The sequence below is a fragment of the Cynocephalus volans genome, chromosome 1 (assembly GCF_027409185.1).
Source record: "Cynocephalus volans isolate mCynVol1 chromosome 1, mCynVol1.pri, whole genome shotgun sequence".
Lineage (NCBI taxonomy): Eukaryota > Metazoa > Chordata > Mammalia > Dermoptera > Cynocephalidae > Cynocephalus > Cynocephalus volans.
In genome coordinates, this window is record NC_084460.1 from 353,096 (window position 1) to 370,348 (window position 17,253).

At 51.0% G+C, this 17,253-nt stretch overlaps 1 protein-coding gene and 1 pseudogene across 1 annotated transcript; one reads left to right on the plus strand and one right to left on the minus strand.

Annotated features, from left to right (window-relative positions):
- Window positions 1-2,914: 2,914 nt before the first annotated feature.
- On the minus strand, window positions 2,915-3,884 carry LOC134386456 (small nuclear ribonucleoprotein-associated protein B-like; annotated as a pseudogene).
- A 5,509-nt stretch (window positions 3,885-9,393) lies between these two features.
- PIANP (PILR alpha associated neural protein) lies at window positions 9,394-15,754 on the plus strand. Its single transcript, XM_063114501.1, has 6 exons — window positions 9,394-9,479; window positions 11,467-11,526; window positions 11,789-12,294; window positions 13,063-13,144; window positions 13,943-14,164; window positions 14,521-15,754. The coding sequence occupies exons 2-6, from the start codon at window positions 11,510-11,512 to the stop codon at window positions 14,540-14,542; spliced, it is 849 nt and encodes a 282-aa protein (XP_062970571.1). The 5' UTR covers window positions 9,394-9,479; window positions 11,467-11,509; the 3' UTR covers window positions 14,543-15,754.
- Window positions 15,755-17,253: the final 1,499 nt, after the last annotated feature.

A 17,253-nucleotide genomic window follows, 5' to 3' on the forward strand; every position in this document is an offset into this window, starting at 1 on the left:
TGAAAGTTAAGCTGATCACCAATGGCCAATGATTTAGTCAATCATGCCTATGTAATGAAGCCTCCATAAAACCCCAGAACGACTAGGTTCAGAGAGCTTCCAGATAGCTTAACATAAGGAGGCTCTTAGAGGGTGGCACACCCAAGCAGGGTGTGGAAGCTCTGCGTCCCTTCTCTCATACTCTGCCCTATGCATCCCCTCATATGTATCCTTTGTGATTGTAGTGGATTGAATTATCTCCCTCCAAAACTCATTGAAGCTTGAATTGTGTCCCCCAAGTTTTATGTACTAGAAACTTAGTCCCCACTGTGACTGTTAAGAGGGTGGGTAATCCTATTACAGTAATTAAAAGGTGGAGCCTTGAAGAGGTGACTGGATTGCAGGACCATGCAGTAGTGCATGGATTAATAATGGTGGTCAGGGACGTGGTTCTGAGGGCTTTAAAAGAAGAGGAGAGTCTGTCTTTCTCTCTCTCTGCTCTCTCTGCTTCTACCATCTTGCAATGTGAGACCCCTGGGTCACTGTCACCACCATCACATGGACTTTGGACAAAGTCCAAAAACTCAGAAACTGTAAGCAATAAATTTTGTTTTCTTTATAAATCACCCAGTTGCAGGTATTTTGTTATAAGCAACAAAACGGACTAAAACATGGTAAATGTAATTAAGTATTTCCCTGAGTTCTGTGAGCCACTCTACCAAGTTAATCACACCTGGTCAGAAGTTCCAGAGGCATGGACTTGCAACTGGCATCTAAAATGGAGCAGTCTTGGGGAATAAGACCTCAACCTGTGGGATCTGACACTATCTCCAAGTAGATAGTGTCAGAATAGATTTGAATTAGACAACACCCAGCTGGTGTCTGCTGCAGAATTTATTGCTTCCTTGTTGGTAGGGAGATATCCCCACATATTTAATCACAGAAGTCTTCTGTGTTGATTGTGGTGTGAGAGCAGAGGCAAAACAGTTGTATGTTTTTTTTCCTCTCAACATCATAAAGGCAAGTTGCACCAAACTTCCAAAAGGCAGATCATTTTAATTTTATATGAACTTTTCCAGAAAACAGAAAAAGAAGGAATACTCCTCAACTCATTCTATGGGGCCAGAGTTACTTTGACAACAAAATCGGAAAAGGAGAATACTAGAAAGAAAAAATTACAGGCCAATCTTCACTCATTAACAGAGATACAAAAATCTTCACTAACAGGGCTGTCTGGTAAGCTCAGCTGGTTAGAGTGTAGTGTTATAACACCAAGATATAGGGTTCAGATCCCTGTACCAGCCAGCCACCAAAATAGATAAATAAATAAATAAATAAAATGATAAAGTTATCACATGCAATAGCATGAAAAAAATATCAAATACCAAGGTATAGATGTAACAAAATATGTGTAAGATCTATATGCAGCATAATTTGTTGTGAGACACTGAAAATAACCTAACATCAGTGGAGATATATATCATGTTTATAGATTAGAAGACTCAATATCATGAGGAAGTCAATTCTCCCTACAGTGATTTGTAGATTCAGTACAATCCTAATCAAAGTCTCAACAAGTTTTTTTGTGAGTGTATGGAACTGAAAAACTGATTCTAAAATTTACATGGAGACACAAAAAGCCAAGAATAGCTTCTTGGAGATGAACAAGGTGGAAAAACTTGCTTTACCAGATACCAAGACATAATTACAAAGCCATAATAATTAAGAAAGATAGTATAGTATTGACACAAAGATAAACTGACCACTGGAACATAATACAGAGCCCAGAAACAGAGTTACACATATATAGACACTTGATTTATGATAGAGCTTGCACTTGTGAGCAGGAGAGAAAAGACATACATTTCAATGATGCTGTGACAATTTGGTACCTATAAGAAAAAAAATAAAACTGAACCTCTACCTTAAGCCATATACAAAAATCACTTCACCCTACACTATAAACTAAATGTAAAAAGCAAATTAAAATGCTCTAGAAGATAATATAGAAAAATATATTTACGAATTCAGGTAGGGAAATGTTTCTTAAGACTCAAAAACATTAACTATAAGGGAAAAGACTGATAAATCTGACATCCGTTCATCAAAAAATAAGCCACACTGGCTGGATGGCTCAGTTGGTTAGAGCACAGTGTTACCATGTCAAGATCAAGGGTCTGGATCCCCGTAATGGCCAGCTGTAAAAAAAAAAAAAAAAAAAGCCACAGAATGGAAGGAGCGTTTATAACATTCATGACTGACAAACGGTGTGTTCGGGATATATAACGAACTGCTACAAATCAATAAGAAAAACAAAACCAAAAAACATTAACAATAAAACTTATAAGTGTGAACCAGAGATTTGAACTAACACTTCACAAAAGAGGAAATCCACAAGGTGAACAAACATGAAAACATGCTAAACCTCAGCAGTAATCAGAGGAATGCAAATTAAAGCCGTAATGAAATATAACTGTACACACCAGAACAGCTAAAGTTAGAGTCTGAAAATACCCATTGTTGACAAGGACATGAAACAAAGAAACTCACACACAGTTAATGAGAATACAAGTGGTTAAACTACTTTGGAAAAGACTTCAGCATTATCTAATAAAGTAAAAGCAATTCCACACCCACATATATAATAAATACATATAGTATTATTACATATGTATCTTTAAAAGCAAATAAAAGAAACTATATTATTAAGGACTGTATACACATCTGGGGAAACTATTTAGAAAAGTAAGGAAGTGATTGCCATAAAAGCCAATACTACTTACCTCTGGGTAAGGACACACAGGTCCTTTTGTAATACTGGCAAGGCTCTTTTACTTGGCCTGGATGGTGGTTATTCCCTTTATAAGTATTTCCTCTGTAAGTATTCATTATACTTTATGTTTTGTTGCACTTACCTTTTTCTTTTTTTTTTTTTTTAGTAGTCTCTTAAGAGTTTATTATAAACCAGTTTCATGGGCCACAAGGAAATAAAAGGACTATGTACGGCCTTACAGGAAACAGGCAGAGAGCTGAGGAGGGTCAAGATTAGTCTAGGGCCTTGGTGTGCACATTGCCGGGCATGTGAGCCCTGTAAGGGAAACAGCACAACCTGGTGAGAATCCGTGCACAACACCATAACAAACAAACAGCTCTGTAGCGACGTAGCCCTGGGAAATCGGGTCCACACTGCTGTCGAGCTACTTCCATAACTGTGGCCAAGGCCTAGCATACCTGGGGGAGGGGCCGCGTCCCCGGAGGGGGCATGCCCACTGGAGTCCCTTGTCCAGGGGGAATCACCATTGGGAGACCCACTGGAGGCCTCATACCAGGAGGCGCGCCCATCATGCCTGGTGAGGGTGCCCCTCGGCCCGTAGGTGGGGGAGGACCCCCTCGGCCGGGAGGGTACTGGGTTGGGGCCCCTGCGATACTGGCTGTGGCAACAGCTGCAGCGGCTGCAAGAGTGCCTCTTCCTTGCAGGGTCATCACCTGTTGGGGTGGCCCACCAACCCCACGAACTGGCCCAGCAAGTCCTGCAGGAGCCGGGGGAACACCAGCTGGGATTCCGCTGCCAGCAGCCCTGCCAATCCCTGGGTCACCAGCAGCTCCAGCAAGCGGCACTCGGGTAATGCCAGTGTCTTTGGGAAGAGGTCCCTCTACTGTCATTGAGACCAGGTTCTCCCCTCGCAGCAGCACCAGACCAAGGCCTCGCTTCTCTTTCTTTTCTGCTTGTTTGGAGTTCTTTGCTTGATCTTCTGGAACTCATCACAGTCACAGAGGATCAAATTCATACGCTTGTCGAAAGCCTTGAAGGTGCCGATGAAGATCCGGCCATCCGGCAGGATGCGTCTCCTCCTGTCGTCAATGTGCTGCAGCATCTTGCTGCTCTTGCCCACAGTCACGGTGGCGCAAATTGATTCACAAATAGAGCAAGGACCAAGAAATGACAAGATACTCCTGAAGAAGAGTATATTGGCAAGGTGGTGTTTGCTATAGGAGATATCTGGATTTATTTTAAAGCTATAGAACTTAAGAAAGTATGTTACAGTTGCAAGGTTTTTTTTTTTTCTTTGACCGGCAAGGGGATCGCAACCCTTGGCACGGTGTGGTCTGCACCACGCTCAGCCAGTGAGCACACCGGCCATCCCTATATAGGATCTGAACCCGCGGCCTCTGCGCTACCGGCGCCACACTCTCCGGAATGAGCCACGGGGCCGGCCCCAGTTGCAAGTTTTTAAAAGCCAACCAATGGAACAGAATAGAATGTCCAGAAACAAATTCATGTATATATAGGATATTGACATATAACAGAGATAGGAAAGCAGATCAGGCGAAAAGAAGACTAGTTAGTAGGTGGGGCTGGGATAATTGATTTTCCATATTAAGAAAATGAAAAATAGATCCTTAAAACACACCACACACAAAACCAGTTGTTGATGGACTTAGAACTTAAGTATGAAGAATAAAAGTTAAAATCTTTTGAAGGATATATAAGAAAATATTTTTCTGACTAGGAGGGTAGAGAGTGATTTTTCTTTTTTATACAAGATACAAAAACATATGCATAAAAGGAGGGGTTGATAAAAATGCCCATATTAAAATTAAGAACTTCTGATGATAAAAATATATCATGAAAAAAGTGAAAGGAAGGTCACAAATATCTTCACAAAGGAGCAGATATTTGCAACATATATAATTGAATAAAGGTTAGTATCCAGAATATATAAAGAACTGCAAATCAACAGGAAAAATACAAACAACTCAAATGATCAGGCATTTCCCAGAGGAGGAAATTCTGAAGGCTGATAAGTATATTAAAAGATGCTCAGCTGCATTAGTAGTTAGAGAAATGCCAAACAAAACCACAGTGAGGGCCGGCCCGTGGCTCACTCGGGAGAGTGTGGTGCTGATAACACCAAGGCCCCGGGTTCGGATCCCATATAGGGATGGCCGGTTTGCTCACTGGCTGAGCGTGGTGCTGACAACACCAAGTCAAGGGTTAAGATCCCCTTACCGGTCATCTTTAAAAAAAAAAAAAAAAAAAAAAACCACAATGAGATACTATTGTATATCTACTAAACTGGGGAGTGACCATAGATTGAGCAGAGAGCAAGATCTAGCTGTCAGGGAGATGAGAAGGAAATAGCAAAGGAGACCGAGGAGGAGGAACCAGTGTGGTAGGAAAAAACAAGGACAGTAGAGTGTCGGATGAAGAGGGGCTGGCCAGTGAGCTCAGTTGGTTAGAGCGGCCTTATAACCCCAAGGTCAAAGGTTCAATTCCCCATACCAGCCAGCCGCCAAAAACAAAAGTCAGCTAAAGAAAGTGTTTCTAGAAGGGAACATGATCAGCTATATGAAAGACCATTGATCACCAAGTAAAATGACACTGACATTTTGGCCTTTGGATTTGGAAACCTGGAGGTCCAGGGTAACCTTGACAAGAGGAGTTTCAGTAGGGTAGTTGGGGAAGAAGCCTGACAGGAATGGGTTCAAGAGTGATCGGGAGCACGTCCATACATCAGAATACTATTCATTGATATGAGACGATTGCAAAGATCCATTCTTAAGTAAAAAAAGAAAGACATAGAATGGTGTAGTGGTGTGCAACATTTTTGTAAAATACATGGGAGAATAAGAATTTATATTGCTATTTGCTTGTATTTACATAAAGAAACTCTGGAAGAATACATAGAAATTAGTCACGGCGGGGGCCGGGTGGGAAGGATGGTGAACAGGGATAAGAAAGAACTTTCACTCTATACCTTTCAGTATATTTAAAGCATTGTTTTGAACATGTGAATGTATTAGCAATTCAAAATAGTGAATTACAAAAATTAAACAATATGGATTTAAGTTGGTAAAAGAGAAAGAGAAGTAGTGGGAACAGAAGTGAAGGAGACAGCGAATGGAGACAGTCTTCCGAGAAAGCTTTGCTGAAAGGGAAGTGGAGAAGGGCAGACACGGGAGGTGAACACACAGGTAAGGAGCATGTGTTTCAGGCTGGGGTAAATGACAGTGCGCTTGCATACTGCTGCCAATAATCAAGTGGAGAGGAGGCGTGATGCTACAGGAGAGGGAGGGACAGTCGCTGGAGTGATGACTTTGGGTGGCTGACAGCGCCCAGGATCCCCCACAGGAAGGGCAGTGGGGCTGGGGTGTGGTGGTGGGAATGGAGAGGTTTTCATTTGCTTGCTTGTGTTTTCTTAGAAAAGCAGCAAGCAAGATCATCAGCTGAGAAAGAGAAGAGTTCAGGACATTGGGCATTTGAGGACAGAAAACAGAAATTTACCCTGACAAGTACTGAGAACCCTAAATGAGCCGAGAGATAGTGCTAAAGATGCCAGCAGAGTCAGAAGCAGGGCAAGAACGCACAGAGGCTGTGGGCTGTGGGAAGGTCCTCAGACTGATCTGAAGACACACTCATCACTCTGTGTTTCTTTGTCTCCCTCACTAGATTCTAAGCTCCACGAAGACAATGTTGACTTTGTCCTTGCTCTTCACTGTATCCCCAGCCATGGTACAGTGCCCGGCATGCATCAAAAATATTTGTTGAAAGGATAAAGAATCAAGAATACTAGAAATAATTGATAATGACCCAAAGTTGTCAGTGTAAAAGGCACTTACACTGATAGGGAATGTTCACTCGATCGATCTGATTCACACTAGTCACACAGTGAGTCAATGCAGAGCATACCCTTCTCGAGGCACTGGGGCTCACTGGGCCCAAAATGTGGCATGAGTTGTGCACCCTGCTCACATGGCCCCGTGGCCCGGTTCACATCCTGGGTGCACTGTCTTTCCTCTGCCACTGGCAGACATTAGGAGGACAGCTCAGTCACTGCTATTCTGACCTCAAATGAAGGGCTGTCAGGGCCAAGCAAGCAGGAGGGGAGCCGCTGCAGATCCTGGTGAGAATAGCAGGCTTCCTTCCCAGAGGCAGGAGTGTCAGGCTAATGATTGTAATAATGCAGCTGATGAAGAGGGAGAGTCTGGAGGGGCGTGGATGTGAGCAGAGACTCAAGCTGAAGCACTTGGCAGCACAGGGCAGAGATCAGGGAGGGCAGGCAATAGAGAGGGAAGGAGGGTGGAGAGCAGAGAGGGTGAGAAGAGTTCAGAGTGGGCGGGGGCCCCCAAAATTCACTAAGCAATAAATACTGAGCATCTACTACGTGCCAAGGCACTGCAGTAGGAGCTGGTAGGTCACAAGGTGAACAAGACAAATGAGATCTTTGCTTTCTCGCGTACGTGGGGGCAGACAACAAGCAGTAAACAAACATAAGGTCATTTCAGAAAGTGGTGAATTGAAAAGACAACAAAATAGAGTGGGGGCCACTTTAGATTTTTTTGGGGGGGGGGTGGCTGGCCAGTTTGGGGACCTGAACCCTTGACCCTGGTGCTACAACACCACACTCAAAGCAACTGAGCTAACCGGCCAGCCACTTTAGACTTTCAGCAGAGATCTGAATGACTAGAAGAAGCCAGCCGGGTGAAGATGGAGGGAGGGGTGGTAAAGCATTCCAGGAAGAGGGAATCGAAGGACAGAGATGCTAAGAGAATGATTTCTGATGTTCTAAAACAGGAAGAAGTCCGATCTGGCAGGAGCACTGTGTAAGAAGGTGAGTACAAGTTGGTGGGCTTCTCCTTACAAGGAGCTCAGATTTATTCCAAGTACAATGAAAAGCTACTTGAATATCTTACGCAGGGAAGAACATGATATGATTTAGATTTTTAAAAAATTACTGATATTGTTAAGACTAATTTGTAAAGGGCAAGGACAGAAGCAAAGTACCTTTCTCTTCTGTGGGGAACTTAAAGAAAAGGGGGGGCGCTGTCCGTTAGCTCAATTGGTTCATGCACGGTGCTGATAACATCAAAGTCCAGGGTTGGATCTCTGTTACTGGCTAGCTGCCAAAAAAAAAAAAAAAAGCACAGGACCAGCTGGGAAGCTACTGTAATATTTCAGATGAGATGATAGCTTGGACCAGGACTATAGCAATAAAGATGGAAAGAAGTAGATGGATTCAGGGTATATTTCAGATGCAGAGCCTTGCTGGTGAATTAGAGACAGGAAGGGATTCAGTGAAAAAAGAGAAAGGGAAGATGTTTCCTATGTTTTTAGCCTGAACAACTGGGAGTTATTACATCCCGGGATGGGGAACAGTAGGAGAGAAATGGACTGGGGTGGGAGAATTCAAGACATCTATTTTGGTCACGTTAGCTTGGCATGGCTGTTAGACATCCAAGTGGAGATGTCAGTAGGCTGCTGGATAAATGAGTCTGGAGCTCTGGATATAAATTTAGGACTCACTGACATTTACATAGTATTTAAGCCCTGGGACTGGATGAGATCACTGGACAGAGAATGTGGAAAGAGAAGAGAGCCAAGGACTAAGCCCTAGGAGGCTCCAATATTTAGAGGTCAGAGCTGAGGAAGACTAAGAAATAACAGCGAGTGAGGTTGCGGGGAAACTAGGACAGTGTGATGTCCTAGAAGTGCAACGAGGGGTAATGTGACAGAGAGGGGTGGGGTGGGAGGTGGTGGGAGTAGGGGAAGGGAGGCTACTTTTGATAGACAGATTGGGGAAGGCCTCCCAGAAGACACTGGATCTAAGTGGGACCGAAATGAAGAGTGAGTCATTGTGGAAAGCCAGGGAAAAAGCACCGGAGACGGGGGAACAAGTGCAAAGGCCTTGAGGCAGGTTAAGCTTGCCTCCTTCCAGGAGCATAGCTCATGTGCACTTTGACTGAGGCATAGAGATCTTTAGGAGAGGAAATCAGAGAGCTACCTCGGGGCCAGGTCTTACAGGCAAGATTGTAAATGACGGTAAGGACTTTGGATATTCCGAGTGCTGGAAAAGCTGACACCTGATCCACTTATTTTAAAGCCCATTCGCAGGGCCAGAGTGGAATGGGGGATTAAGCTGCGGGGGTAATGCAGTGACAGTGCGGGGTCTTCTCCCCCAGCCTTCCCTCACCCCTCGTCCCTGGTCTTCATCTCAGGCGCTCTCCTCAGGGGGCAAAAGAGAGCTGGGGACGCAGAGAGCTTGGTGATTCCGAACCTCAGAAACTGATTGGGGTGACCATGGGTGTCCATGGAGTTGGGGTTAAGCGGGGGGGGGGGGAGGCCGCCATGAGAACCCGGGGACCCGGGGGACCGCTTTCCCTCTTTCCTCCCTCCCCCGCCCGCCCCGGGACAGAGCTGGACGCGACTCCTGCGGCGCGGCAGCAGGGGGGTTAACCGTGCGCCGCCTGTAGGTGGGAGGGGGAGAGGCGGGGACAGAGCGGTCCGAGCCGCCGCGTCGAGCCCAGCCGAGCCGAGCCGAGCCGAGCATCTCCCGCCGCCACCGCCGCCCCGCGCCCGGGCGCCCGCCCCCCAGCAGCTCCCGCGCCCCGCGGCCGGCCGACCCCCGACCATGGCCCGCGCCCCGCGCCCTTCTGCGACCCCCCGGCCCCGCGCAGCCCTGAGCGCCCGCAGTCGTCGCGCCGCCGCGCCAGGCATGCAGGTTAGTAGAAGGGACCCCACGTCCCCAGCGGCGGGAGCCCGGCCCGGCCCTTCCGGCTCCGCGCCCTTCGCCTCCTGCCCTCCCGGCGCGGTCCGCCTGGGCTCAAGCGCGCCTGCCCCGCCGCCTTCTCCGTCCCTCCCCGGTGCAGCAGCCACCGTGCCCGCGGCTGCCTCCCTGCCGCCTCCGGCTCGGCGCGCCGCTCCCGCAGCCTCCCGACGCCGGTCCCTTCCTCTCTCGGCGCTCCCCACTTCGGGGTCCCTTTGCCGACCTCCTTCCCCTCGTTTGCCCGCCTCTCGCCGCTCTCCGGCCCCGTCCGGGGAGCGCGGGCCTGGGGCTGGGTGAGATGGGGCTGGGCCCGTCCCCCACCCCCGGCTCGTCTCCTGCGCACAACAGGTCGGTGAGGAGCGGGGACAGGGTGGGTGGCGCGTGAGCCCGGGGACTGCGGGCTTCCCGGAGGGGCGGCCGGTGGGGCGGGGTCCGGGGGTCCAGGGGCCCGGGGCCGGGGGCGCACGGGGCGGAGGGGCGGGCGAGTCCGGAGTGGGCCGGCCACGGATGTCCCCGTGAGCGCCCCTGCGCCTCCCTGGCCGGCTCCCGCCCCCTCCTGCCTTCCTCCCTCGGGCTCCGGCGCCCTTCTCTTCCCCGCTTCCCACCACGGCTCCGCACCGATCCGCTTCCACATCTCCCCGTTCCTTTACGCTCCGAGAAGCGACTTCCAGCCCCTCCATCTTTGCCGGTTCTGGCCCCGGGCCTTCCTCCGCCCGTCTGTCCTCAGTGCTGCGCTCTGTCCTCTCATCCCCCGTCCCCCAGCCCCGCCTCCCCCGTGGCGTCCCCCACCCCCTCCACTCTCCCCACTTCTCCGACCCTCCTTCCTGGGCCTTTCCTTCTTTCTCCTCCTGCTCCTTGTGAGACGACCCTTCGCCGCCTCGGTTCTCCTCCCTGAACTTTCCTCTCGGCCTTTCCCCCTTCGCACCGTCCACAATCCTGTCCCCTCCGCTTCCTTTTGCAGCGCGTTCTCCTTCAGGCCCTCCTGCTCGCTCTAGGCCGGCCACCTCTGCCCTTCTCCTCGCCCCCCTCCGCACCCCTTCCCTCCCTCCTGTCTCCCCCCACTGCCCACCTCCCCGTTCCCTTCCCCAGACTCTCCAATCTTATTTCCCTGTTATGCTCTGGGAGTGTTCAATGTGTGTACATGGAGTCCTGGAAGCCAGAGGTCACAGGGTGTCATACCCTCATTCACCCTGGGGAGCCTGGCCTCCGTGGATCTACCACCCTCGGCTCTGAGAACATGCCCTTCCTCTTTCAAGACCAACCATTCAAATCCCCGTAGGCCTCTTTACCCAGGAGAGAGGGGGTGGCTTCTTCTTAACGCACCTCCCTTCAGGGGGCACCTATGCATTTGCAAAAATTACATTCTGTAGTTTCTCTCCCACCCACCTCTCTCTCTCTGTTTCTTTCCTTCATCTCTCCATCCTTTCCTCCCTTTCTCCTGAAGATGCAGGACTCCCGGGGCCAATCCTAAGAGAAGTGCCTGGTCCTACCAGTGGGATGGAATGGCTGGAAGGCCCCTCTACAGACACACTCACTCACTCAGACCGACTTCCCCTTTCCTCCCCCCACTCCCAGGCTCCCTCCCTAGTGGTAGGTGCTCAAGGAATCACAAGGTTCTAGGCTCTAAATTAAGATCCAAGAAAAGCCTAGAGCTGTGGGCAGAGGAACGGAGAAGGAGGAAAGCCAGAGAAGCAAAAGTAGACCCTGGAGAGGGGAGGTAACAGGGACCTGGAAGTTGTAGATGGGGCTGGGGACTAGTCAGGAAACCACTCTGGGAGTTTTTCTCCCAAAGGATGCTAGGAAGCAATGGATCCTGGGTGGTAGCAGCATGGCTGGCAGGTGGGCAGCCTGGGAGGGGAGATGGAGGTAGAATTGGCAAATCAATGAGCCAGAAATGCACACAGGGCAAGGTTGTGGTGTGACGACCCGCTTTTCCCCCCAGTAAAGGCTGAAAATCTAGGTCACAGCTGAGGAAGACCTCAGACATGAAGTCCAGGATGTGGTAAGTTTAGCCCAGCAGAGGGAGCTTGGAGACCACTTTCCCTGGGGTCTTGGCCCATTCCTTCCTAGGCCCACTCAGGGCCTTCCATCCTGCGGGCTGGACCCTAGAAAGACAGGAAATGAGGGCAGTCTTCCCAAGGCCCACCTGCTTGCACAGAGAAACCTGGAGGGAGGCAGCCCAGGGATTTCTGGTGTGAACCTGCCCTCCCTATACACAGACCACCATGGGCCTATGTTCCACCTCCTTCTCTCCCTTCTTGCAGGCCTGCACTGCTGCTGTCCCACCTCCTCCCTCTCTGGCCACTGCTGTTGCTGCCCCTCCCACCGCCTGCTCAGGGCTCCTCCTCCTCCCCTCGAACCCCACCAGCTCCAGCCCGCCCCCCATGTGCCCGGGGTGGCCCCTCAGCCCCACGCCATGTGTGCGTGTGGGAGCGAGCACCTCCACCAAGCCGATCCCCTCGGGTCCCAAGATCACGTCGGCAAGTCCTACCAGGCACTGCACCCCCTGCCACTCCATCGGGCTTTGAGGAGGGGCCGCCCTCATCCCAGTACCCCTGGGCTATTGTGTGGGGCCCTACAGTGTCTCGAGAGGATGGGGGGGACCCCAACTCTGCCAATCCTGGATTTCTGGACTATGGCTTTGCAGCCCCCCATGGGCTGGCTACACCACACCCCAACTCAGACACCATGCGGGGTGATGGAGGTGAGCTCATCCTTGGAGAAGCACCTGCCACCCTGAGGCCGTTCCTGTTCGGAGGCCATGGGGAAGGTGAGTGGGCATATGAGAGGTGGGGAGGCTGGTTGAAGATTCTAGGAGCAGAAGTAGAGGCCTTGTCCGGTAGCTCCTTTGAGAAATGTGTCGGGCATAGTGCATCTCTGCACAGCATGCAGAGATGAAGATGCTGTCTGAGTCCTCGAGGAGTTTAGGTCCACTGCAGAAGACAGATGTGTAAGCACTCAGGGAGGAGTCAGTGTAATAAATGCTCTAATAGAGGCACTTACAGCATGTTTTTTGGAAAAGAGAGAAGTGAGAGACTACTTCTACCTGGGGATCAGGACACCTTCAAAGAATTGGCATTTGAGCTGGGCTTTGAAAACAGAGTGGGAGTATTCCAGGCAGAAGAACACTATGGATGAAGGGGACTACCAGGATGTTGTCTTGGCTCAGGGAGTGCCAATGAAGGGCCTGGGCCAAAGGTTTGGGGGTTGGGCCAGGGCAAAAACTAAGATATCTCTCCTCCCTAGTTTCTATGCAGAGACAGGTTCTCTCTAATCTTGGAGCCTCGTCCTCATTACATGTACACATGAGATTTAATGAAATACATTTGGGAAAGTGGAAGACAAGAGCTGAAAACTCAGGGGGAAGCTGGTGATAACAACAAAGGTGGAGGTGCAGAGAAGCAGAAAGAGTTGGGCAGTGTGGCTGCATAGGCAATGCTCCTGAGCTTACTGAACTTGCTGCCTGAGCCCAGCCCCGACCTCCCCTTGGCTCCTTCCACCTCAGGCCTACCTAAAACTTTCTCCCCATCCCAACCAGGTGTGGACCCTCAGCTGTATGTCACAATTACCATCTCCATCATCATCGTTCTCGTGGCCACTGGCATCATCTTCAAGTTCTGGTAAGCAGTGGGGAGGAGGGTGCTGGTGGATGGGGGCTGGATGTTTGGCAACTGAGGCTGGAAGCAGGGAGGGAGTAAGAGCAGCAATTTTGCTAGCGGTGGGGTAGGAAGGGTAGGATGAAGGCAAGACCTTGGGGAAAGGTAGAAAGGATTTGGGTGGGGGAAGACAGTGAGAAATCAGGGCAGATTCCTTCTCCCAGGAAAATATGAGGATAATGGGAGAGAAAGAGAATTATTTCTGTGCACTGGGGGCTTTGGTGGGCATTCCTTGTCCTAATTTCCTCCAAGACAGAGAAAACAGACATGGTCTACAGGGCCCCTTCTTAGAGCCACCCGGGGAGAAGGGAGAAAATCTGGAGCTTTCTTTGCACACATGTAATAATGGACCACTCAGTCCTTCATACTTTACTGAGTGAATCATTAGTCTTAGGTGTCCAGGTCATTAGCTGACTTTGAACTAGAACTAAACCTGCCAGGGACCTGCTGGAGGAGAGAAATGGCTGTTCTGGACATGCATGGGGGAGGGGATGATTTGGGGAGACTCTACGTGTTGGTGGGGAGGGGGCTCTGGTTGGGGTGGGGAGAATGGCTTAGATTTCTGAGCCCCCTGGAGAGTGGGGGAAGTGGTTTTATGGGCACATGGTCCCAGGAGATTTAGTATAGGAACTGTTAGAGGCTAGATTCTGTACTGTAGGATGTTGGGGGTACCTGGGGGAGTCTGGGGGTGACCAGCGCTGCAAGCCCAGGATGAGGGCTACTCCAGTGTGTGAGAAGACCTCTTTCCTTCCAATGGGCCAGCTGGGACCGCAGCCAGAAGCGGCGCAGGCCATCAGGACAGCAAGGTGCCCTGAGGCAGGAGGAGAGCCAGCAGCCGCTAACAGACCTGTCCCCAGCCGGAGTCACTGTACTGGGAGCCTTCGGAGACTCGCCTACCCCCACCCCTGACCATGAGGAGCCCCGAGGGGGACCCCGGCCTGGGATGCCCCAGCCCAAGGGGGCTCCAGCCTTCCAGTTGAACCGGTGAGGGCAGGGGCAATGGGATGGGAGGGTGAGGTGGGAAGGCGACTTAGGTCTCCAGAGCTGGGTTGGGGGTGCTCCCTGGGTACAAGGCCAGAAGCCAGGCCTGCCCTTCCCACAGCCCCTGGCTCTTCTTCCCAGCCTGGTCCCAGGCACTCCCAAGGAGGCTGGACCAGCTCCTTGCTGTGGGGGACCCTTCCTTCTCCCACTCTCTGAGGATCTATGTCCTGTTCTCATGCTGCCCGTTAAGTCCAGCTGTGCCCTCTTATAACCTAATTCCCCTTCTCTGTCTTGGACTTCCCCTTCGATTCTGACCTACCCCTTGGTTCCTGACTGTGCCCTTTCCCTCTTCCTCTCAGGATTCCCCTGGTGAATCTGTGATGCTCCCCAATGTTGGGGTGCTGCCAAGCAGGAGGCTAAGGGGCCGGCATAGCCCCCATCCCACTGGGGGTGGGGCAGCTATGAGGAGCTGGGGCCACAGGTGCTCCTGGCTCCTGCCCTTGCACACCGCCCTGGAACACTCCCTGGCCCCATGGGCAGTCCTACCTGATCGCCCTTCTGGAGGTGGGGGCCTCACGTATTTGTGACTTTGGGTCCCTCATCCCCATCCTTGCACACTCACATGAAAGCCTTGCACACTCACCTTCACCCTCACCCTCACAGGCATTGCACACTCGTGCTTTTGTATGGCCGGTCTTCTGCACCCTCTCCCCATCCACCTCTCCACTCAGCCGATCTCTCACGTTCTCCCTCGTTTCGCATTTTCACTCTCCCTCCCACATTCTGTGCTCAGCTCAGTCACTGAGTGGTCAGTGTTTCATGCACACTTTACCTCTCACGTGTGTTTCCCAGCCCAGTGTTTTGGTGTCGCGTGGTGTGCCACTCTCTCCCCCATTAACACCCACTGATCTAGTTTCTGTGGCCCCTGCATGCTTCCTCAGAGGTGGGTGGGAGGTGAGTGGGGGCTCCTTGTGCTCTCATCTGTCACAGTCCCATCCCATCCCATGTCATGTGTTTCACTGTCTCCCCTATCCCACTCCAAGGGCGCTGGCATCACACTGAGGGCTCCCTCATGGGAATGGGGGTAGTGAGGCCCCAACTTCTCCCCCACCCCTCTGGTAAATTCTGTTGTCTGAGAGATGGGTTTTGGGGGAATCGCCTGCTGCACTACATGACAAAGGAACTCTTGTTCGTCCTTCCCATCCTCCTAAGTCCCTTTTGTCTTGTCTGTCCTGGCTGTCTGTGTGTCACTCTTTGGAATTCAGAGCCCCCTGAGCCAGTCCTCTACTTCCCAGCCTCCCTTAGGGTCTCCCTAACTCCACCCAGGCTGCCAGGGACCGGAGCCAGCTGGTTCAAGGCCATCAGGAGTTCTGCCTCCAAATCTGCCCTTCCATTCCTGAGCTCCCTCATGTCCTCTCCTGTCCTTCCTTCCTTCTTCCACTCTCTCTCCTCCTGCCTCTCCACCCTTTCCTTCTCAGGTTCTTCCCTACTTCTCACTGGTTTTTCCACCTTCCTTCTTTCCCTCTTATCTGGCTCCTATGCTGTGATATATATTTTTGTATTATCTCTTTCTTCTTGTGGTGAAACTCTTGAATTCTTGTGGGATGTAAGTTTCAAAATTTTCAAATAAAGCCTTTGCAAGATACTTCAGTCCCCTGGTTCTGCCTTATGATCCCCGTAGAGGAGAGGGGAGGGGGATGGGCAGCCAGGAGGGAGGAAAAGAAGGATGAGGTGGGGAGCCCCTCCAGACCTAATGTGACCTGGCCTGCTCCAACCTGGAGCTGGGGACCGACCTGGGCTTTAACTCTGGACAGAATGGAAGGAAGGGAGAAGGAAGGGAAACAAGGAGGAGCACCAGTGCAAGTGAGGAACTGGAACGGGAATTGTGTCTTACTGTTACTTGCCAGGGAAGGTCAAGAGAGACCTCGAGAAAGGAGACAGAAGAAAATGGAAAATTACATAGGACAGTAAGCAAAACAGGGAAGAAGAGTGAGCTGATCGGGCAGATGGATGGTGAAGGGTGAAAGGAGAAGAGAAGAATGGAGCCGTGGAAAGAGGAAGAGAGGCAGCCACAGGAAAGAGGCTGCCCTGCCCAGTTTATTTTCAGTCTTGCTCCCTAACCTGCCCCCACCCACAGTGGCCCCCCCAAAAGCTGTGCAGCATCAGAAGCCCTGTGGTTAACTCCTTACCTTTCCCCCCTCTGCCTCTCTGAGAGAGGCACTGCTGGGGTGTGGGGGTGGAATCAAAGCATGTTCGGGGAAGGGAACACAGGCTGCCCAGCTGGGATCAGTCACCTCTGAGTCCCCAGTTCTAGGTTTGGCTCTTGTAACAGCCCTGCAAAAGCCCACACATCAGCCTCTGGGCTGTTGCTAGGCTCTGTTGCCATGGTAACCACCAGGTCCCTCTGTCCCATCCATGCCCCACTTGCTTCCTGGAATTGGGGTAGCCCCAGGTATGGCAGGAGACAGTGTAGTATGCAAGAGGACAGTCTGGGCTGCCCTGGACTGTGCACGCCTCCATGTGTTTATCTTTGAAGCCAGAATGAGGAATGTTCATGTACTGGGGGAGTGTGCTTTAGATGTTGGGGAGCTTTACTGCGTACTGAGGGAAACGTGGCCACGCAGCACATAATGGTGAGTGTGGGGAGGAGGCAGTGTATTTCTCAGGCCTAGAGTGGTGTGTGCCTGCAGAGCATCAGGCTCCCCAAGAAAGTACAGACTGCTACAGAGCAAAGAGCAGAGCGGACTAAGGATTGATGGACCAACTCTGAGCAGAGGTGCAAGTTTCCAAGGAGGGCTCTGAGGAGTCAACCCAGCCGGGCCCAAGCAAATCCCAGCAGGCAGCTGATGGATGCCACCTGAGGGTGCAGGAAGAGGAGCTGATGGGATGCTTGGGAGCAGTGAGGGAGGGGTCCCAGGAGGGTGGGAAAGGAAGCCTCTTTAACCTTTCCTTCTTTCCCCACAGGAATCTAGTCCTTGTCAGGTGAGGGTGGGGAGAAAAGAAGAGCAGTGACATGGAAGGGGAAAAAGCTCAGGAGCCTGGAGAGCACTCTGGGCTCTCACCTGCAGCAACTATCTCTCTTCAGAGGGACA

Coding starts and splice junctions, on each gene's coding strand:
- PIANP (XM_063114501.1), top strand. Junction 12,295..13,062: donor GTTCGGAGGCCATGGGGAAG/GTGAGTGGGCAT, acceptor CATCCCAACCAG/GTGTGGACCCTCAGCTGTAT. Junction 13,145..13,942: donor GGCATCATCTTCAAGTTCTG/GTAAGCAGTGGG, acceptor CCAATGGGCCAG/CTGGGACCGCAGCCAGAAGC.